The sequence below is a fragment of the Chroicocephalus ridibundus genome, chromosome Z (assembly GCF_963924245.1).
Source record: "Chroicocephalus ridibundus chromosome Z, bChrRid1.1, whole genome shotgun sequence".
NCBI classification, from domain to species: Eukaryota; Metazoa; Chordata; class Aves; order Charadriiformes; family Laridae; genus Chroicocephalus; species Chroicocephalus ridibundus.
In genome coordinates this window covers 75581528-75604431 of record NC_086316.1, presented here as the reverse complement: position 1 = coordinate 75604431, position 22904 = coordinate 75581528, and the positions used below count along the sequence as shown (strand labels likewise).

Sequence of the window (22904 nt, the reverse complement as noted above, 5' to 3'; positions counted from 1 at the left end):
CACATGCTTGAAGCATTGCATGGATCTGACTGCGCTTTCCAACACGATTTCCCTTTTTTTGTCAACAGAATAACTTCCCAGCCAGCAGCCGCGAACGGCTGCAGGACCTGAAGTCTACGGTGGACTTGCTGACCAGCATCACTTTTTTCAGAATGAAGGTAGTGTTACGGGTGGGGATGGTAATGGAGCCACTGCAGTTTTTGCCACAAGAGTTGTTTTCCCATTTTCAAACTGTTGTTTCATGTCGTTGTGCTTTATATACTTAAGGAAAATGGAGATCATCTGCTGACCATGTAATAAACATCCAAATTTTATCTCTACTTCACTGTATTTTGCATCATGGAGATGAAAGCTGTTTTTTTTTACCTGGGGTTCTTCAGTCATAAATACGGCACAAAATAATTTAAAAAAAAAAAAAAAGAAGGAAAAAAGAAAATGGTCTGGTTTTAGGAAGATAATTTACTTTTGTTAATAACATGAAGAAGCTTTTCCTATAAAACTGTCTACAACATTTATCAGCCAGTACCATCTCTTCACCATCTTTTATCTAGTAAATATTTTAATATTTATTTCTTGGAGGGTAAGATACTAAAATGGGGTAGCATCTCTCAGTAGACATCCAAGAGAGTTGTTATGAATGCTAATGTGCTGGTTCTGTAGTTAAGTTTATTGGTCTAGCAATGTGTAATGAGATTATTTTTAATTCCTGATTTTTGTTTCTAAACTTTTTTAAAAAAATACTGTTCTATGCTAGCAAATGTCACTTAGTAATTTTTATTTTATCAAAAACAAAGCAAATTTTCAATTTGACCTATTTGAGCAAGTGCTTAAAATCGTACTCTTAAGCCCTAGGGTAAATGGTATTTTAGAAATTTATTTTGAAAGTGTTAATTCAGACAATATGTCTGTATTGAAAGTTTGCTTCATAGAAATACTCCGAAAAATTCAGAGGTAGTGACAATATCAGAATTGTCTTAGGTTATAGTTTTATTTGCAGGGTGATGTTCGCTTATCTGTTTAGTTTAAAGTAACCCTGCAGTGTTTTTCTAAAGCAACGTAACAATGAAATAACGAAAAGAACTGTTGTTGCAAGAGGAGGAGAAGGCCTATTGCTTGGCATGTCCCTACGGATTCTGGTATGCTTTAAAATTCAATAAAACTTGTGAAGAAATACGTCCTTAAAGAAAGTTATTGCATTTAAAGGCACGCGAGTGTTTGGTCTTCAGCAAGACTACCAGATCAGGTTTAATGTGCTCCACTACGCTGTTGCACGTTCTTCCAGTGTCTGGAAAGATTGCTCTCTGGCTTCACAGCAAAATCCTATAAATATAGCAGAAAATGTGTGTGCTTCACTCAGATTATACACACATCAAGCCCCATGATTTATTTATTCTGAAGACTCTTAATTGACACTTCAAAATCTCTTTTATGCTCCGGATGATCCTGTGGGAATGCAAGTGTTGTCACTGCTGTTTTACGTCTGGGGAGAGCGACCTCTTCATGGTTTCGGGTCACTGATAGCACAAGTCACTGAAGGCAGAACAACCAAGTCCTGGGTAGTTCCAAACCCTGGTGACTTGTTCTTTCCCTGTTTGATTTATGAACAGTGCTTTGCTTGACGGACTCTGTTGTCTCCTTGCCAGGTCCAAGAGCTGCAGAGTCCACCCCGAGCCAGCCAGGTAGTGAAGGACTGTGTAAAAGCTTGCCTCAACTCCACCTATGAGTACATTTTCAACAATTGTCACGAGCTGTACAGTCGCGAGTACCAGACAGATCCTGTGAGTAGCAGATAAATGGGCAGAAATCCAAGTTTCTGATTTTCTTAAGATAATAACAAGAATACTAATTGATATAAAAAGCCAACACAAACAAAATTATGTGACTTGTTATCTTCTGAATGCAGAAAACTTGTAATCAATTAATGAGCACTAATTAGTAAGTGGAGGGTGATAATTGTTTTACACTAACTAATTACGATTTGTTTTGCCAGCCTCAGCTATTTTATTTCATGAGCAGTTATTTGTGAAGGGAAGGTTTGATGCAGCTTTGCGTGAGCAAAAGCCGTTTAAAGCAAATGTAGCCTGATCAAGAAAACTATCTTTAGCACAGATAAACCTCAAGCAGTGAAATTTTATCATCTTTTCTGGCATCCAGTGTCCTGCACTGGGCTTAGAAGGTACCTCTAGACACAAATTGTTTTCAAATCCATGAGAGCTCTACTGGCCGCTCTGCAGTGATGTACATACAGTGTGTCAATGTGGATATAGTCATCAACCCAGGTGCTTAGAATGCAAATATTTGGAACAAGTTTAGAGCAAATGATATCTCAGCAGGTCTGCTGGAGCCTGACCTGCCCTTGGCACAGCAAACGACAGAGTTGGGATTGTTTGGGTTTGAGGCCACTGGTAAGCAACATGGTTTGGCATGTTACTGCGTTTTGCATTAGATCCTGCAACTTGCCAGCATACGGTAATAATTTTAAGCTCTTCAGATTAAAGGGTATACAAGTAATTAGTATTTGGAGTTTGTATGGTGTAAGCTGACATTGGTCAGCTTTTTATTTCTCCTTTAAATTTACACTGGTTTTCCCATGGCTTCCTTCCCAGAACAAAAATCAGGACCTTCCTCCTGAGGAACAGGGCCCCAGCATCAGGAACCTGGATTTCTGGCCCAAGCTCATCACTTTGATAGTTTCCATCATAGAAGAGGACAGGAATTCTTATACCCCAGTCCTGAATCAGTAAGAATCTTCCATGTCCTGTGCAGCTAATGCTAGTCTCTGTGTGCTCTGCTTTATTTGTTAAACTGCTTTCTATCTCTTCTGTCACTTGTGTATTTATAGAAGTACTTATCTTGTCTGTCTGTCTTTCTGTCTTATCTGTCTCTATCTATATAAATAACTCTTTTTGATTGGGATGGAAGAGTTTCAAAAGGTTCAGTTACGATGGCGTTCGAGCACAAACACCCTGATTATTACAATCCTGAACTCAGGGAGGCACCTGAAAATGGGGTGAGAGTTCTTTTGGTTTTTTCTGATGTTGAGCAGTTCTTGGATGCACATTAATACACACAGTGGTGCCATGGTGACAGTACCTTACGCTGTGATTTAGAAATGTGGTGTTCAGTGCAGCACTAGGAGATTGGATTGGGTGGGGTTGGCACAGCATTGGAAAGGAACAAAAACCCAACTGTTTAACTGGTGGATACTCCTCCAGCAGCCCCTCAGGGCAGAAGAGAGGGAGATATCTGACAAGGTATCATACACAAAGAGATGGATTATGCCCTAGTGATCATTGATTTAATATGGCAGGGACACATGAATAGTGTTCACCTGTCAGCCTAGTAACCCTAGGAAAAAACTGGGGGAAAAAAATATGGACAAGAAAGGGGAAAAAGGTGCATTGAGATCACATTTCCAGAATTATTCTATGCATCTCTTCTAGGAGAGACATCCAGGGCCTGTCTTTTTGAGTTAAAACCAGTCTCAACAGCAGTGTTGTTTTCAGGTTATTTAAACTATGCCACAGAGTCCAGTCCATGATCTCCAATTTCCACCTGGTCATTTATCTAGGGTGAAGGAAGCGTCTGTAATGTTGAGCTTTTCAATTTGTAGTTTAGCTCAGAGCTGAACAAAGAAGAGCCCTTTGCTCTGATACATGCCAAAACCTTTCCTAAATGTCCCCTCAGGTTTCCTCAGGAGCTTGCTGTTGGGAAGATCAGCGCAGAGGTGATGTGGAGTCTTTTTGCCCAGGATATGAAATATGCCATGGAAGGTAAGAGAATTCCTCACTGCTGCCAGCTGATTTGTCACTGACCTTTTGTTCTCTATCCATTTGGTGTAAATGAGGCTTAAGCCATTAGTAGCACCACTACTTGGAGCAGGGATTTCTAGCAGTGGACGGATGCTTTATGGGTGAGAATTGAGGCTGAGATCTGCATGAGCTCTAGACCTGTGCATTAGGCTGTGTTGCAAGCTGTTTATTGTCAACCCAGCTGGTTTGAAATCAGAATTTCACTTGGACCCGAAGTTTATGATAGCATAGATCAACAGCCACTTCTTTCTGCAACGTACAGTGGTAGAACGGGCTGGAGAAGTAGGTGAGCTCTGGGTTGTGCTATGGCTATAGTTCCCTGTATGATACAGTGTAGACTGTCTGAGCCGTCGGCAGAAATGTGCTGCTAGAACAAATCCTGCTGCAGACATCTTTGTTTTGAATGAGTCTTTGCATAATTCTGCCAGACTCCTAGCAAAGGAGAAATTTTACTGTTTGTGAAAATGAGATAGGCATGCAGATCGCAACAAACTCTCAGAAAGGAGTTCTGCTACTTGCAATACTCTTCTGATGGTTTATTACAGTTTCCGAACTTGGTTTTAGTGCCCTCATGTATTCTTACTCCTCTCTTTGACTGCTGTTGTGCAGCCTTTTTTTTCCTGTTCTTAAATATGTTATTACAGAGGTACTACCACTGTCACTGATGGGCTCGGCCGTGGCCAGTGGTGGGTCCATCTTGGAGCCGGCTGGCATTGGCTTTATCGGACACGGGGGAAGCATCTAGCAGCTTCTCCCAGAAACCACCCCTGTAGCCCCTCCTGCTACTAAGACCTTGACACGCAAACCCAATACCTCTACAAAGTATTTCTTGGTGAGAAAAGTTGACAGAAAGGCAGCTGATGGGACCGGGAAGGGTTTGCATTTTGAATGAAAGCTGAAAAACTGCACAGTACATGTATTTGTACTCTGCAAGTACAAATTGTACTTGTGCAAGTCCTGCAGGAGGATTGAACAATGATAAAGTCTGTGTTGGTGAGGGTCTCTTCCAAATATATATTGAAGAAGTCCTCAGGGTGTAAAATTCTATTTGAGGCAAGTGTGATTCCTCACTTCTTTGCTCTTCAGAAACTTATGAAGACAACCTTTATGACAAGCTTCACAACAATTCAATTACATGTATTCTAAATACAGATGATTGGACTAGGTCACTGCATTTTTGTTTAAATGAGGGGGGAAAAAAGGGGTTAAAGGAAGCAGATTAAGTGATGTGAAGGATGATGATTAGATTTGCTGTCCTCAGCTCTTGGCTCTGTCATTTCTGAGTTTGAGTTGCTAATTTCTCTACCAGTTTAACTACACCAAGAGTTTCATACTCCCGCCTTTCCTAGTTTGTGGAGTAATCCTTGGGTGCATTTCTGCTGTGCTCCAAGATCTGTATGCATCAGGAGCAGCAAAATCTAATCAGTTTTGTGGAGATAGGTGCACATGAAGCCAGGGTATAATACTTGCTCCTAACTTTCTTCGTGGTGTTTTCCCTTATGTTCTGTTCCTAAGTTCTGGATAACATGAGCTCATTCACCTCACCAAGTGGTAAGTTCATGCTCCTTAGTATAGTTTATAGTTGTGACTTGGCAGACTTTAATCTGCTACCTGTAGTTTTAGCACTTTGGATGTAGTTGCTAATATTAGCTTTAGTATCCTGTAGTTTTATGCCAGTGATGAGCAGATCTGCAAAGAAGATGTGGAAGACCATACTGCTGCTGCAGTAATGGAGGGTATGTGCTGCTTAGAAGACTCCTGTTCTGACTAGTTACTCCAGCTGTTGTTTTTTGATGGTACCTGATGAGCTGAGGAGTTCTGGGTGAGAGCCCCTTTGCTGGGTCCCAGGCATTAAGCTGTAGATAACATCTGATGGAGAATAACTGATGAGGTGAGAGCTCTAGTTCATATGTGGCTCTATTCCTTCCCTTCTGGCTGAGATGACGATTGAGGGTCTCTGGCCCTTTTACTCAGCAATAGGAGTAAATTTTCTTCTAGCTTAAAGAACATGCAATGGCTTTGGTGTAGAAAGAGTGCCAGCCTGGCTGAACGAAGCTGCCTCCTGCCTTCTTCCAGCCTAACGCTTCCACATTGCCCTCTGGTGTACGGCATGGAAGAGAATTGGGAGGCTCAGATGGGAGATGGCTTCTCCGAGTTGGGGTGCTACATGAGTTGTTTACCCACAGGTGGCAGCTAACTGTGCCTCTCCCAGCTGGACCTTACCCCCATCTGCAGTTGTAGCCTGTGCAGGGCAACCTATAAATACTAATTTATATTTAGAATACAGTGTTCAGGTGCTTCAGAACCAGAAGTCTTTGCTAGCCTGTGGATGCTGCAGCATCTGACCCTTGGGCACCTTCAAGAAGAGTTAGATTGCTAATGTGTGAAATGTTACTCATTTGTTAGTTAATGTTAGTCAATGTTAGTGAATTAGTAAAATTAGTAAATGTTAGTCAAAACTCACAAAAATGAAACGCCTATTTTTTATTTAAAATATGTTCAGCAACAGGTAGCAATAGTCACAGCAGCGTTGTGTTTGACTGCTGTAAAGCAAGTGCATGGCAGACCTATCTTTTGCCTTCATCTCCCCTAAGGAGACTCAGCTGCTGAGACACAGCAGAAGCTCCAGGATCTACCCAATTTGTTTTGTTTTTTCTCTTCCCCAAAGAGGTGACAGCTCAGGGCACCGTGAATAGCAGACCTGGCCCTTCCCTCCTCACTGCCGAAGGCAGTACAGGATGGGGCTGAGAAGTGTCCCTTGTTTCCCCATCAACCCAAAAGTAAATCAGATCAGGTAGTCATGTTGTGTGGCCCAGATTTGCCTGGCAAGATCATGCTACCCTGGAGTCACTGTAACATAGAGGATGGTTTTTCCAAGTTATACAATTAGCTCCACCTCTGGGATGCTGACCAGTGCTCAGCTGCTAGGTTACGTCCTCGCAAGTCCACTGGTAACTGGAGTTACTGGTTTTCTTGCTGTCCTTGGTAAAACCTATGTGACCCAGAAAGCACAAACTCTCCGAGCAAAGAGGGCTTTTTCTCTTCCTTTACTAGGAAGACATTAAAAGACAGTAATAGAAAATCAATGTCATCCTTGACAAGAATGGTTCATCTTATTTTGGACGCATCAGCATTAGGACAGTTGTAAATTGGAAACATCGCTAATAGGAAGAGAGACTGAGTAGACTTGGCGGGCAGGATTGAAATAAATCATTCTGCCACATTCTCACTTCTAATAAGGGGGGGGGGATCAGATGCACACACAGATGCCAGCTGTCTAAAGTGTTAACAGCCTCAGTACCTATTAGTGTTTCTTTGGAGAAATTCAGCATTATTTGCTAGAAATTAACCCATGGAAAGTAGGCTGATGATCAAGAAAAAAAATCCATGGATTAAAGGTATGGTGGAAGTCCTGAAAAACAGAACTTGACATGCCACTAGACAGTATGATTCTGGGAAGCAGTTCCCTATTAATGCCTCAATAATATGGCCTCGGTGACCCTAAAAGCTCGTCTCTAGAGGAGACTGTTTGCAGATGAAATCTGCTGAGGGAATGTGAGAGACTTACAGAACTCTGCGGTCTTTTCAGGATGAAACACAGCAGTTGCTGCAAAATATCTGTGCACCGTTCCACTGTTGCTGCTAAGCCCTTTAAAAGCCAGCAGGTTACAAAGCAGAACAGAAATGTGCTAAGACTGATGGCTTCTATGCTCTTCACTTTACTTTTTCTAAAATGGTGTTTCAAAGCATACCTCTGTTCGATGTGTTTCTGTGTCATGTTCAAGTGTTCTTAAACATTTCCCTTTACAAAGAAAGCAGCTGATCAAAACTGTGCAGGGTCCGTTGAAGGGGGGAAGGCAGATGGTACAAGCTGTTGGGGGGTGAGGGGGTTTTGGGGCTTTGTTGGCTTTCTTTGTCCTCCGTCATGTTTGAGCTGTTATGGTTCACTTTTGTCTTTTCTCTGTCACAAGCCCCACCTCTCTTTCGCATACGTAAAGTTCTCTTTTATGGTGGTAAGACCTCTCCTTCTTTCTTTTACTTTCCTGTAGTTTTATGCTCTTGGTGTTAAGCCTCTCCTTTACTGCTTAGATGGCTAGGTAGTCCTAGTAGCAGTTCTTGGTTTTATGCTTCTGTGACCGCTTTGCATCGTCCTCTTCTGCAACTTAGTGGTGTTTTAAATTGTCCTAAGAAACAGGAAAAGGCTTGAATTACTTGCTTTTAGTGGACTGCTTACTTTTGAGGAAATAAATCTGATTTGAGTCCTTTTTACCTCCAAGTCAGGCCTTCCCTCTGCAGTAACACTGCGTTCTCCATGCGGAACAACACCTGGGTGGCAGCGCATATCAGTTAATGACGTTATAATTGTCCATTGATTTCCTCACTCTCACAGGGAGCTAAGCGGGCACGGTTATTGCTGTGTTTGTTTCCAGTTTTAGATCTGCGGAGAGTGCTTTGCATTTTCTTCTACAGTTGATCTTGAGGGAGGTCAGCAGTTCAGACACCAAGTATACATATACTTCCTTAGTGCTCAAGAAAGATACGAGGTTTATTAATGTAAAACAGGTACGGACTTTCCTTGGCTCCAATACACACAAATTCACCGTGGAGAGTAGTGGATCACAATACACGCGAAACAGTAGCACATTTGTCCATCAAACCGTCACCACTGGGGACGTCTCTCAGATATTGGACATCTTAATTTCTTCAAAACAAAGGTTAGGTTTTGGGGTTTTTTTGAGATTGGATCTGCTACATGTGAATTAGTAGGAAATCCGTATTACACTGTTACAGAGAATTTGCAAACAACTCACTGGAGTGTTCCCCAGCTTAGGAGTTGACAAGGCATATGGAACAATTATGCATGATAAGTTCTTTGTTTTTTGTGTTTTCAATTGGATGATTCGTAATTTATTTGGCCTTTCTTCTTGTGCGTGTTGTTGAAGCTTCAAGAGAGATGTGGTAATTTCTTAATGTTTTGAAACAGTTGCAAGAATTTCGTATTTACTTGAAAATAGATGATGATATTGTAAGACAAGCTTGTCTGTCAGGTAACTGATTAGAAAGCTGGAGCCATTTTACATCATTAAGATGTATCTTCTGCTGAGGAATATCTGTAGCATATATCTACCCAGTTACTGGATACTTGTACTAAAGTCCTAGATTAAAGCCATTTAAAGTTAAGAGAAACACTTCCACTTTTTATCATAGTCGGATCCTGTCTACGCATCAGTGGTAATGCCCTTTGAAAGTTACATCAATAATGAGGTAAACACATAAAAGGTAGGAAAACAAGTCTGAAGTCAAATTTTGGGGAAAAAACCCATGAGTCTAAGCCAAAATCATGTATGTTTTAGTCTCATATCTCACACTGTAGTCATGGACTAGCACCTTGCCGTGGTGCAAGAATAAACACAGAAGCCTGGCACAAAGCGTATTCGTGGTGTTGAAGCTTGGCAGAGGAAAAAGATGGATACAGACAGGCAGCAGCAGCACGAGGGAGCGGCAGTGCAGAACAGGGCAGCTGATAATAGAGGATCACAGTGCAGGCAGGAGCTGTCTGCTGAGTCCTCTTAGCATCATGAAAAAGGAGTTAATTTTGTTCTTTTCAAGGAGGACTTTGAAGAAAAGCAGTGCAGTAGCCACCTGTGTAAGCACGTGAGGGGTGGCTTGGGAGAAAGCATTGAGATGCTTTTGGGGAAATCAACAAGTAGTTTAAAACCAGGGATTGTGGGCTGATCAGAGGTGGGAGTCAGCTGCTGAAAGATGGTAGTGTGGACGTAGGCTGTGAAGGGCCTTGAGAGCGAAGACATGGAGTGTACGTTTCTTGTGAGGGAGGGTGGTCTAGGGAGATGATCTGCAGAAACATAGGTCTGAGTGTGGCAAGTGCTTTAGCAGCGTAGGTGTGTGGGAAGAGTCATGTTGGGGAGGTACATGCGTTATACAGGGAGGAACTGCATTGTCCTGACATTACCTGGGTATGAAAACATAACAAAACCTGGCAGGAGGAAGAGGCTCAGCAGCAGGTAGATATCCATGGGTCGCTTCAGTGGACTGTGCTCAGGAAGGCAATGCAAATAGGAAAACAGTTGCCTTCTGAAGAAGTGTCATGAATTTCTCCAAACTGGGGATCCGGGAAGGCTCCAGCTCCTGTGTAGCTCATTTGAACTTGCTTGTGACTCACAATGTCAAATTTCTTTCTACTCTTGTCTCTTAGGGGTTGGCATTGCCTTTGTTTATATCCAAGAATGAACAGATTTGCTGTCCTTGATTTGTTTCCTGCAAAGATGAAATCTGGACTGTCATATGTTAAATGGAAAGGCCATAAGAGATTGCTCTGTTTTTATTGCTTAGACAACCAAAAAGTCTTTAACAAATGGTACTATTAATTGGAGCTATAGAAATAAATTCCAGAGCCCCAACAGTCAACCACCAAGAACCCCTGCCTGCTGCCAAAATCCTGCGTCATGAAATTTCATGTTTTTATAGGTGCTTCAGCCTCAAAACCATTGCATACTATGGTCATGTTTTATAAGACCCTCCTGTGCCTGATACAGTGATAGTGGTAAATTCACAACAAACCGCTTTTTTTCCTTCCTTACAGAGCATGAGAAACACAGACTGTGTAAAAGTGCAGACTATATGAACTTACACTTCAAAGTGAAGTGGCTGTACAATGAATATGTTCGTGATCTGCCTGCCTTCAAGGGAAAAGTGCCTGAATATCCGGCGTAAGTGTGTTATGTCTCCTGTGGCAAATCCCTGCTGTGCATCTCCTTGTGTTACCTTGAGGGTAGTCAATTTTGTTCTCCTGTAGCTTACTTTCATGACATACTATTTCTTCACCCTGATTTTCTGTGTTTATGTGCAAGTTTGTCCCCTCTGGTGCTCTGTGCCACTGTCCCCTCATAATTCAATCCCTTGTTGTACAGTATCTCCCAAGATTTCAAAAGCTTTAGCAATGGCATGGACAGTCTTTAAGCCACTTTGTGCCTGCAGTGTGGGCTTTGGTCAATTCTTGAACAGCAGACTTGTGGATGTGTGGCTACATTCTTGTGTTAATAGATACAGCTTTATCTTTATGTACTGTAGGTACGTCTGTATGGGTCTATATGAATGTCATATGTATACACACACAACAGGATTTGTGAGTAAAGATAATGTTTTCTTTTTTTGTTAAGACCAGGTGGTTTAGTTGGAAACATCAGATAAGCAGTCGTTCTTAAGCTCTAAGTGATTGTTCGCAATTTTAGTTAGATTTCAGACCTGAGGAAGGTTTATGAGCCCAAGAAGTTGTCTGAGCAACCTGGAGAGAATATTGTAGCTAGAATCCCACACATCGCCAAAGGCAAGAGCAGGTGTGTTGTTTCTGACCAGTGTTTAACTGGTTTTTAGAGGCTTTCAGTGATGATTGGTCCACATCTCCTTCAAGCAGCTTTTTTCCCCTGTGCTTCACTGTTACCCCTACACTGGGTTTTGGGGATTTATAACACGCCCCTTTTTCCCCCTCCAAATCTTTCTTGCATTGATTTGAGCTTGTTATATGCTGTCCTGCCAGCCTGGGCATGGAGAACAAATTGTTCCGGTTTTACAAGAGGAAAATGCTTTTGTGATGTCCCTTCCCAGTCTCCTGCTGGTTCCCATTTGTTCCCAGCTTTCCTTGTAAGTGAGGTTTACTCGTCTCTCTCCAGCTGGTCTGTGTCTGGACATACAACACCCAGACTTAAATACTGATGTTTCATCTAGACCTTGCCTTGCATTGCCTTGCAGGCAGTGCTGCTGCTTTTGCACAGTGGGATGATAGGAGCCTTTTCTTTTTTTTTTTTCCCTTCTTTTTTTTTACTTCTTTCTCTTTAATGGTATTGTTGCTTCCAGTGGGCCACAAGCCAACCCCAGGCACCCTCAACAGAATGTCTTAGCTGTTATTCCCAGCCTATATATCACTGTTGTCTAAATGCAGCACTTTGCACTTGCCCCTCTTGAAAAAAAGTCTTGCTTGGACTGTGTTTCCAGTTTGGCATTTTGAATTCTCTTCCCATCCTGCGGTGCACACAGTCCCTCAAGCCTGGCGCTAGCTGCATGCTAATAAGACTTGAGGCAGTTGGCATAATTGCGCAGCCTGGGCTATGGGCCTCGCCTAACAAATCAGGTCAGCGAGAGGCATTAACTCAGTGAACAGGGTGCTGGAGTGACAGTCTCAGAAGCCCTGTTCTCTTTGCTGTGCCTCTGAGTCAGTACAGTCTCAGGCAAGCCATCACATATTCTTAATCTCTCTTTTTCTCCTGTGTAATCAGGATAATGATGCTCAGTTTCGTTCTGTGGTCTTTTGCAGACTGATCTGCTCTGCTGGCCTTTGTGGTAGAGCCTCAGTGCTCACGTACGTTTGCAGCCACTGGCTGTGGTACTTCACTCTTGTATTTTAGTACAATAGTCATGTTGTCAGACACAGGTGATGTTTATTTCAATCATAACCTTCACCTGTCATGAAATATCCCCTTGGTATCAATTGCAGCAATGTGCTCTTGTCCTTTGATTTGCTTCATCACAAGTATTTTTAGTCTTGAAGCTTCCTTAAACAAAGGAGTCCACGCATCAGATTTGCACATCAGTAAACTCTTTAGTGAAACTAAATTGCTGCTCTCCAGAGAACAACTGAGTTGTCTGTCTACTCGACAGACAAGAGTCTATCCACAACTCGCTTTTTGTGTTGAAACTATGAGAAACCATGTGCTGATAGCCTTGAGATATGATTGAATAAAGTGAAGGCTCCGAAATAATTGAAGTTTTTATGCTCCCCTTATTTTCTGAAATTCAGCAGCAGTTTCTGGAACTGAAGTAGCAACATAGCTGGGAGTGGATCTTCAAAACTGCTTCTCTTTGCTTTTTAGCTGCCACCTAAAAGCTGTGAAGTGTCAGTTTCTGAAAAAAAACTAGCTTTCTAGATATGTGAAGAAGCATTCTATGTTTTGTTTTAATACTGATGTTAGCACGCAGCTAGTACCGTAGCTGTACTGGAGAGTACCTCCTCTCTGGTGGGGGAAGGCATTCCTTCCATTGAAATCCTGTCTTACTCTTCTGGCTTACTTTGCCAAGCATAGTATTTATTCTTTTACTCCTTGGAACCCTGCCTGCCGCCTTGTCGCTGCGCTTCCCAAGGCCTGCAGGATGTTCATTGGGTATCCACATGCATCACACAGCAAATGAACAAGATTAATTCACCCGTGAAGTCTGAGACCACAGGAGTCAGGCTCATGGCCATGCTGGAATTGCAGCCTTTTGTGTTACATCACTGTTGAGCAGCCAACAGAGGTAAACTTCCATTTAGTCACAAAGCTCCGCTCCCTTTCCTGGCAGGCAGGACTGAGGCATATTCTCTGCAAACCTCATTTGGAGGGGTTGGCTGTGCCGTCTCAAATCAGGCTGTGCTGACCCCTGCAAGCACAGAATGCCTCTGAAGTGGCACCGTGAGCCTCTGCCTTGTGTGCTGGTGCATGAGTCATTACGACGTTTGCTTCTGGGTTAATAATTGAAGCAGACAAGGAAGAAGATATTTGCCATATAACAACATTTTGAAGCTATTTCTGCATGAAATCAGATTATTTCTGTTAGTTTCTGTGCTAGATAATTTTGGATATCATTTTGGATATGTTGCCTTTGTAGACTTCAGAGTCCCCCCTCACTTGCTCAGCAGCCTGAGACCTGACAATAAAACCCTGTAAGGGGTATTTGGCTTAAGATTACTCTAGGTTTGTGTTACAGCTCAAAGCACATTTTGCTCCGGAAGGTGCCCAGGAACTGGAAGTATTCCTAGATGATTTCTATCTCTTGTGTTTTTCTGCCATCCAATAAGGGACAAAGTTGAGGCTGGCTTTGCAAATGTAGTTGCAGAATTTCCTGACCTGATCCAAGTGATTCATTTTGCACTTAAACATTCGTTAAACCTCTTTCTGGAGGTAGTGTGTTTTGTTTTTTTTTTTTTATTTGGGGTGCAAAGGTGGTGGTAATTCCCCTACTGACCCCCCTAATATTACTTTTTCCTTACTACCTTTGTTTAGGCAGTTTTGTAAGACAGTAAAGTACCTATACACTTGATTTTGGATATCAACACATAGTAGCCATGAAAATGGGCAATGGGTGTTTTCAACAGTGAATGTCCCTTTCTTATGGATATGGTGCAATAACTAAGGATGAATGATAATCAGGAAGTAGTTCTACTTCTCAGAGCGAAAATTGTGGTTTCTGGCACAAACAAGTGGTCCCCCCGTCCATGGACCTATGACATGTGAAGCAGTCAGCAACTTGCAGCCTGGGAACTGTGAAAGAGGTGGAAGATGTGTAGTTGCTTCCTTGCAAACTGCCTGAGTTATCTTCTAAGGATTGAGCTGTCGATTTAAAATATGCTATTGTAATTAATAACAAAATGTTGAAAGCTCAAGAAACTTGCAGCAACTTGCAGCAGACTCTGAAATATGATGACTTTTAGGAGCCCAAAGTGCTATTCAAAAGGAATTTTTGCAGAACGCAGGAAGTCCATATGTCTGTGACAGTGTTCCACTGCTGCACTCTATATTAAATAGAGCTGCATAGACAGGTTGCTGTTGGCATTTAACACTGTGTCAGTTACAATTTCGAGCATTAGCATTGATGTGCTTTATATTTCAAAGTGTAGAGAGTATTTAAGGCTATCTAGTATGCTCTGTCTGTGAATTTGCTCTTGATCTCCCTCTCATGTCTGGCACATGCTTTCATGTTCTTTGCAAACTCAGCCCATAATTAGCACAATCTCTATGAACACAGCTGCCTATTTAGAGGAGGTTGTATTCTGTGAAGCTCATATAATAATCTTTTTTATGGACTGAAATCACACATGGACGCTTTCTTCCCTTATTTGTGAATGCTATTTAGTAATATTTGAAATTAAGATTCGCTTCAGCTGCAGTAAGTTGGCACTTGCACACAACAAATCCTAGGCAGACATTTAAATAAAGCTGTAAGTGCTATGGTCTTGCTTAAACATGGACACCCCCCCCCCACTCACACACTTTTGTGCTATGTGGACATGTCCCACAAAGAAGAGAACAGAGGGATGACCAGCTGTAAGATTCCATCACTGAAACTGTTTCTTACCTTGCCTACTTGGCCAAGGTGGGGTTGCGTAGAAGCCTTTCGTTCAGTGCAGGAGACAGCTCCAGACACCACCTCATGTAAGGCATCTCCCTGAGATACAGCAGTGGCTGTTGCAGCAGCTTCTTGGATTCCACTCTACCATTTGCCTTATCCTCCTAAGTGAGGAGAAGGAACAGAGACAAACCTTGATATCCTGCTTCTAGGACTTGTCTGGTTTGGGGGCTTGACATGCTCCAAGGCTGGTGGTCCAACACTTAACATGAACTAAGTTTGTGCTTCTTTAAAAGAAAACAATGGAGAGCTTCTTACAGGGCTGGCCAGCCTCCTGCAAGCCCTAGCAGATGTGCTGTTCTATCACCAGAAGTTAATCTTACTCGCATCTTCACAGTGAGATCAGCAGCCCGTGCAAATGGGAAGGTGTTCGAGAGAAGGCTTGGGAAAAGGGAGAGTGGGATTAAAGTGGAGAAACTTTTAGCCTTGATTCTCCCTCCTGGCACTCCATAAATATGTCTATACCTGCAGATGAAGTGGCTAAAGAGCCCTGGAAAACAGGCACTTCTTTTCCTCCCTTTATACTCATTTGCAGCTCTCACATGAAAGATGGTAAACCCAAATGGGCAGCAGGACAGTGTGCCATCTCTCTTAGCCTCTCAGTAGTGGTATTGGAGGTTTCCTTTCTCCTCTCTGGCACATGAGGGACAGGGGAAGAAAAGACAAAGTGCTCTGAGATGATGCAAAGTTACAGGTGGTGCTCAAGAGGGTAAAAACGGGGAGGGTATGAAGAAAGAGGGAAGGCAGGGGAGAAGGACAAAACCAGCACAGGACCAACAATCTGCAGAGGCTGGGCTGTGTTCTGCTTGTCCAGACCAAGTGATGGTAGAGCCCCTGCTCACTGGTAGTTTGTGTACAGGTAGGAATATGTTTTGGGAACTTCGGCAGCATACATTCAGACATCTAACAGTGGGAAGCTTTCACAAGTCTTGCTGAAACAGCAGCACTGTCTGAGTCTTGTTGGGGTGCTCTGTTCTTGCTGTAACTTGCTGTCTCCCTTTCCCTTCTGCAGGTGGTTTGAGCAGTTTGTGATGCAGTGGCTGGATGAAAATGAAGATGTTTCCTTAGAATTCCTGCATGGTGCTCTGGAGAGAGATAAAAAAGATGGGGTATGTAGGTCACTGAGTGAAGGACTTGGTGCTGCATCTTTCCATGCCCAGAACCACACAACACTGTAAATTCAGCTGTCATACAAATGGAGGGTGCAGCCCTTTTGGCTTGCTAAACAACGGGGAAACTTCTGTATTTATGTCTGTTCTACTGCTGTTAATCTGTCAGCCAGTGGCTTCGTGCTCTCTGGTCTCTCTACATTTGTGAGTGGTAACTGAAATATAAGGTACTTTTCATGCACTTAGTCGTGCAGTGAGAATGTGACCTTAATGCAGTGATGGAGTAAACTTTTTTTCTTAATTTGCTGAGTATTCCCCATGGAGAGCAAGAGCCTTCCCGTTTGTTCAGTGGCTCCTGGTGCTGTAGTCTGATGCTAATGTAAGCATTCTCTTTAATATAGAAACTCTAAGAAAATATTAAAAAAACTCTTCACTCTCCTTCTTTCCTTGTTAACCAACATGCAAGCAATGCATTTCATTAAGGGTCTCAGTATCATGCTACATTTCCTTGGTCCTTGTTATGTCATAATTGGTGAAGGACAGTAAACTTAAAACCCACATAATTGGCTATTTAGCTCCTCTGGGCCTTTTGGAGACCTTCTCACTAATTCTGAGGAAGATGTAGGTTTTGGTAAAGTTGTCCTGCCTCCAATATGTCAAGTGATGGAGACACACATTAAATGGGTGTATTTCAGATCTTTCCATTGGAGAATAACTCTTTGTACTTCTGTTTTAGTTCCAGCAAACATCTGAGCATGCCCTGTTCTCTTGCTCAGTGGTGGATGTCTTCACCCAGCTCAATCAGAGCTTTGAGATCATTAAGAAGCTGGAGTGCCCAGACCCTGTCATTGTTGCTCATTATAATAGGAGGTTTGCTAAGGTACTAGCCTCAACATCCAGCTGTTTATCTTCCCTTAGTGGGATGCAAAACAGTGTGATATTTTTTTTTTTCATTTTATTTCCTGGAGTTCTCCTGCAGTGATACAGGACAACTAACAGCCACATTTTGTCTTCGCAGACTATTGGGAAAGTGCTGATGCAGTATGCTGACATCCTCTCCAAGAGCTTCCAGTCCTACTGTTCCAAGGAGAAACTGGTGAGTTGTGCTGAGCTTCTCTTTTGCTGAGGAATCACGTAATTGTCCTGATGAAACCAAGTTTCTCACATTGCACCTGACTGTGTTAATGGTGTAAATATTTTCAGTATTGGTTTTATCGTCATTTGTATGGTTTTGCAGATTGAATTCTGGCTTGGCCATGTAATAAAACTAGGTCCTGAAGACCTGCAGGGCTTTGGAGGCTGCCACATCCCCTTGAAATGAACTTCCACTCTGCCTGTCTGGGTTGTGTGTCACAGAAGTGATTAAAAAAAAATTTTTTAAAAAAAGGGCATAGATTGCTCTGTAGATCTGGTACTTAGCAGCACTCTCAGTTTACTGTTGTCTCCATCTAATTATCTTCCCGTTTCATCCTAAATTCAGTAAAATTCTGTGCATTAAATAAAACAAGGCCCTACATTTTTGAACGCTGGGTCTGCCCGATGCTGGTTTTGCTATCCCCACAGCTGTACTGGGGATGTAACTGCAGAGGGAAGAGTCTATTGCTCAGACTGCCCTTGACTGTTGCTCTTAGGGTTGGCCTGGCAGCACCCGGATGTGTCTCTGAATGCAGCTTTGACTGGCGGTTCCCCTTCTGATCTGGGAGGTACACCATTTGCAATGGTACATTGCAGCATTTAGAGGCTGAAGGTGACACCACTTGGATTCATACAGGGCATGGCAGGAACCACAGAGAGTTAGACCTTGTCTCAACTGATTTCTTGTGAGCTCATTCTCTGTTTGCGATAAAACTGAGGAGGCAAACACAACAGTAGCGATCTCCCTCATCTGGGGTATCTGGAACTGGCCATCTCTTTTCAAGCTGGAGAAAAAAATTACTTGTCTTTTTTAGGTTTGAGTGCTGAAATCTGTGTATGCCCTACCTCCTGTTGGACTCTTAGATCTGGTGGTACTTGGGGAAGGGTGTTGAGGCACAGCCTGTGCCACTGGTGAAAATGTGTTGGCATCCTTAGCAGTAACGGGTACCTGCTTTTTTCTCTTCAGCCCTGCATCCTGATGAATAACATCCAACAGCTGAGGGTCCAGCTAGAGAAGATGTTTGAAGCCATGGGTGGTAAAGAGGTAAGAACGCCAAGAGACTGAATATTACTCATTCCTACTGCACTGTTACTAGGTTATTTGCATCATATTGGTACTTGCAGACCGCAGTCATAAGGAAAGCCTTGTGACACCTGGCACTGTAAGAAGTGTGAGGGGACAGCCATCCCTGAAGACTTTTCAACAGAATTTATCATAAGATGCAGGAGCTCATCTTTCGAGGCACAGAATAGTGTGGAGGAGGAAAGAGAAGGATACGTACTGTGCTCATGTGGGCTGGGTGTGGGCATGGCTGGTGGTTTCACAGCTCTGAAGACAGAAAGATAGGTCTGAGAACTGTTGACATAAGTCATTTTTATGTGGCATATAAACGTGGGACAGTAACTTTCGTATTAAATGTCCAATACCTAATATATTGCAGACATGCAAATAAGTTCTGTACTCATGCTTGGTTGGATACTCAGATGTGTCCATGAATATAAACATCTTAGGTTTTGTTCTTTGTCCTGAGACGGGTATTTCTACAGAAGTAAGTTTTTCCTCCCCCAGATCACTGTGTCTGTTCTGATATAATCTGTGTATCTGTTTTTTTTCTCTCCTTTTTTTTTTTTTGTACATTGCTTTTCAAGGTTCAGGAAAATGAAGAAAAGGCTGCTGATGCTGATGTTAGGAAAAAAATCCTTTTTAAAGCCTAAGTGCATTCTCTTTGGTTGTGTTAGAACCTCTGTTTGGCTGTGGTAGAACCTGTGCTACGACCTGTGTGCCAAGAGGAGAGTCAGCTTTGCTGATGGGCAGCTCAGTTTTTGCCTGTATTGGTGTTTCAAATCTTTCTTGTGTTCAGTGGCAGAATTCTATGAAGTGGAAAAATCTCAATAAATAGATTTACCCTGCAGGGCTAGGAAAACTGCTGTCATTCTTTCACGTGTGATTTTAACAATCCTAATTTCTGAGCCCTACATCAAGAACTGGAATTATATGCTCCCAGCTATAATAGCAGTGGTAGCTAAACAGTCATTTGTCAGGAAAAAATAAACTTGTGATGACATGTTTGTGAAGTGGTTTATAAAGTTTTAATCCCTGGGCACCTAATTTCCCTTAAGGAATCAATTTGCTACTTTTTTCCATAGCGGTGACCGTAAGTAGGATTTCTCTGTATTTCAAATTGAAAATACCACCTACAAATTGAAAATACCACCTGATAGTGTGTTAAATAGGGGGAGAAAAAAAGTGTTTATTAAGACTGCCAGCTACTTTTCCTAGCCTAGACCTCTTCTCTGCATTCTGCCCTTTAAAACCTTCCTCAGGTAAGGCAGAACAGAGGTGATGAATCCACTGTTTCCCCTGCACTGTGGAATCAAAAGAAAAAAAAAAAAGGGAGAGGAACCCAGACTGTGAGCAATAAAACACACAGGAAGAAACCAGGCAAACATGCTTTTGGAAGTGATTTTTTTTTTTCTTTTCAATTGCTGCTTTTCCACTTCATTAGGCTGCCACTGGTCACCAGAAATAAATAGTGTTGTTGTGTTAGGTGCCTGCATTACTTGCTATCCCGAGGGGTTTCCCTCTTGGTGACTATGTAGTACTTTGCTTCTTGACTTGAAACCTGCCAGGTCCTCTGTTTTGCTAGAGTAAACAAGGTCTTGTCCTAGTTTGAGCAGTCCTTTCTCTGATGTAGATTGAACCTGGCTAGTGAGTAACAATTGGTGAGACAATAGCCTTGAAAATACAACATGTAGACAAACATGCTCCTGGAAGTTCATCTCTGGGTTTTATTCTCTCATTCAGGAAGGGCAGTTGTTATTTTCTGTGACAGATACGATTTATATTCCTCTACACATCACACAGTTGCTTGCTTAAATATAAGTGTTGTCCTGGCTTCTCTACCCAAAACCTTGTGTCAATAAGTGGTATGTCGTGGTGATTTTAAACTGTTCACCTTTTTGTGTTCTCAAAAATGTTGTTGAGAACTAGGTATCAAATATTCCATGGTTCTTGTGGCAGGTTGGTTAGATGTACCATGTGTGAAGCCAGAACTTCGGGACTGATTTCAGTTACTTTGTACTTGTGGCTTCATCTGCTTCTGTTTCACAGATCCATCTCCATCTGCAGCTGTAGTAGTGCACAACTCTGGAAAGCTTTGAAATTCTACTGCTGCTACCTAGCACTCTTTGCTGGTGCATCCAGAACACACTTATATGGAAATCCGTATCACTTATTCCGTTTTGCAGCAAGGGAAATGAAGTGACAGGGCTCACCCACAGTACCCCGCAGTGTAACGGCATAACGTGAAACAGAAATGCTTGCCCAGTACTATTTCTTGAGATTGGGCTTCTTGATACGGTGTCTTTCTTTTACTTTTTTTTTTCCCCCAAATGAAGAGTGGTACCTTTTCCCCCCGCTTCTCTTATTCTTTTTCCAACTGTAATACTCTGAAGCACAAAACAGGGCAAAAATTGCCCAGCATCTCTGGGTTTAGTAAGTTGACATCATATAGTCTGTGAACATTGAAGCTCTGTTGGTGTCCTTATTGTTTCTGACTAGTAGAGAGCTCCGTGTGAAGGAATTCTCTTAGGTCTGTGCTTGAAATCTCAAGACACGTGTATATATATATATATATATATACACAAAGACATGCACACACAGAAAGAAGTATCTTAAATGACTTTTAGGATTTATAATCAATACTTTTATTTCCCTTTTGAGCCGTGTTGATCTCAAGGGATCAAAACAACTTCACTGTGGCTCAGTAGCATTCTCAGACATTCCTAAAGCATGTTTTGGAAAGGCAGCGTTTGTGGAGTGGCAGGTAGCATTAAAAGCATAATGAGCAGTGGAATCGGGGGGTGAGTCCTGGACATGAATACCTTTTGAAACCTATGATTCCTTTGAATGTCTCCAGTACACCCACAGAACGGAGACTGTAATTTACGTCTGTGCTAAAGTGAGCTATATAGATTCATTGCTAGTGTTTGCCTGAACTTGGCCCCATTTACTTAATCATTCATACATTATCTAATAAAACCAAATGCGACTTGCATTTTCTACCCACCTCTGCAGTTTTCCTCCAGACTTCAGCCTGCTCTGTGCACTGTCCCTGAAACCAGAATAAGCCTTTCTCATTTTGCTTGAGAGATGGCTTTCTTCAGGTCATTATCTTGCTTAGCTTTTCATGAGTTAGGAACTCCTGGCACTGAAATTAAAAGGTGCTGTACTGCATTGTCCACTGCTGAAGCCCAGATGTGCTGTGGAAGCCTAGTTTAAAACATTTCTGCACTTTTTTTTCCCCAAACTCAAGCATGTGGGGTGAGTATCAGAGACAAGTATTGCCTAGAGAACCCAAAGAATTAGCTGCTGCGTAGCAGCAGATTGTCATCATACAATTTTCATGCCTTCGGTTTCAAGCTAATCTGTACAATTACTGCTTCAGGAAACTCTCCTCTTAATGCTCAGCCAGGGTTAGCCCACATTTTAAATCCTAAGTTAGCTACCTGAATAACAAATTGCAGTACAACTTAGAAACGGCCAAGACTTGATAGCGATGTTCTCAAAGGATTTGTGGTACGTACTGATTGCTCCTCTTTAGCAGTCCACATGCCATAGCTAAGGCCACCCTAGTATTTGAGAAGCTGTTTGGATTCAGCACTCTTGAATCCTATAGAAAAGGGGGAGATGCATGAAAATTCAGTGCAAGCAAGACTCTAAAGGGAGGGTAGATCTGTTGAGCTCCCTGCTTCATGGTCACCTCTGCAGAGGGGAGCTCCTGGGTGCTGCTGGAGGGAGGCAGAACAAAAATCAGCAGCTTCAAGCTGGAGCCAGACGATCTCTATAACTTGCATAAAGCTAAAATAGGAGAGCAGGACAAAATTCTCTAGCTGCTGCTATGCCATATCAGACCTGATGATTTCACAGGTTCTCTGGCTTTACCACCTGAATTATTTAACATCTTCAACCTTCTAGAAGGTAAGAGCTGTGTCCTTCCAGCTACAGAAGAGCTTCCAGTTCTGGTTGCTTGTGCTTCGCCAGTGCATGTAGAAGCCAAAGAAGAACTAATGACATCTCTTGGAAAACTTGGAAGCCCATCACAGATTCATAGGCTCATGGGTTCCATTTCACCCATGAGAGAAGCAGATCAATCTAAACTGCAGTTCATAACATTGTACTGTAAATGCCACCATCCAGATTAGTAGAGAACTTGAGATTTCAGCCCTGAATGTGCTTGGATGAGACTTCGAACCCTGTATTTTCTGATGTGCCAAGTCCCAGATCTTTGCAGGAAATTAACAGGGACATGCTTTCTTCCCTGAAGTAGGGTTACCTCTTCCCTCTTTGTTGGCACCTCAGTTTTCTGTATTGCACATTTGGTCTCAAACGCAGAACTATGGCCACGCCAGACAATATTTCCACTGGAGCTGGAGCATTTGCTCAGAGATCAGAAGCTACCTCACTGTGGATACTGTCCCGTGTTCTGCACAGAGAACTTTTCATTAGCCTTCTTCCTCTGAATCATCTCCGATACACCCACAGAATGGAGATCATAAGCCTGCTGAGCTCCAGCTTCCGATAGAAATGGTCTGGACGTGACACATGGCAGTGACCCAGCTGCCTAATAGTGCTTTCTGCATTACTCTAGCAGCCAGATTTGTCATGCAGTCC

The 22904-nt window shown here is 42.5% G+C and overlaps 1 protein-coding gene across 1 annotated transcript in view; it reads left to right on the top strand.

Annotated features, from left to right (window-relative positions):
- Positions 1-22904, top strand: part of UNC13B (unc-13 homolog B) — a 216744-nt gene that overhangs the window by 162459 nt on the left and 31381 nt on the right. The window contains exons 22-30 of the mRNA XM_063319831.1: positions 69-158; positions 1644-1778; positions 2607-2740; positions 3688-3773; positions 10414-10540; positions 16000-16096; positions 16833-16976; positions 17115-17192; positions 18198-18275. Of these exons, the coding sequence (XP_063175901.1) occupies positions 69-158; positions 1644-1778; positions 2607-2740; positions 3688-3773; positions 10414-10540; positions 16000-16096; positions 16833-16976; positions 17115-17192; positions 18198-18275 (969 nt within the window). The remainder of the gene's footprint in view (positions 1-68; positions 159-1643; positions 1779-2606; positions 2741-3687; positions 3774-10413; positions 10541-15999; positions 16097-16832; positions 16977-17114; positions 17193-18197; positions 18276-22904) is intronic.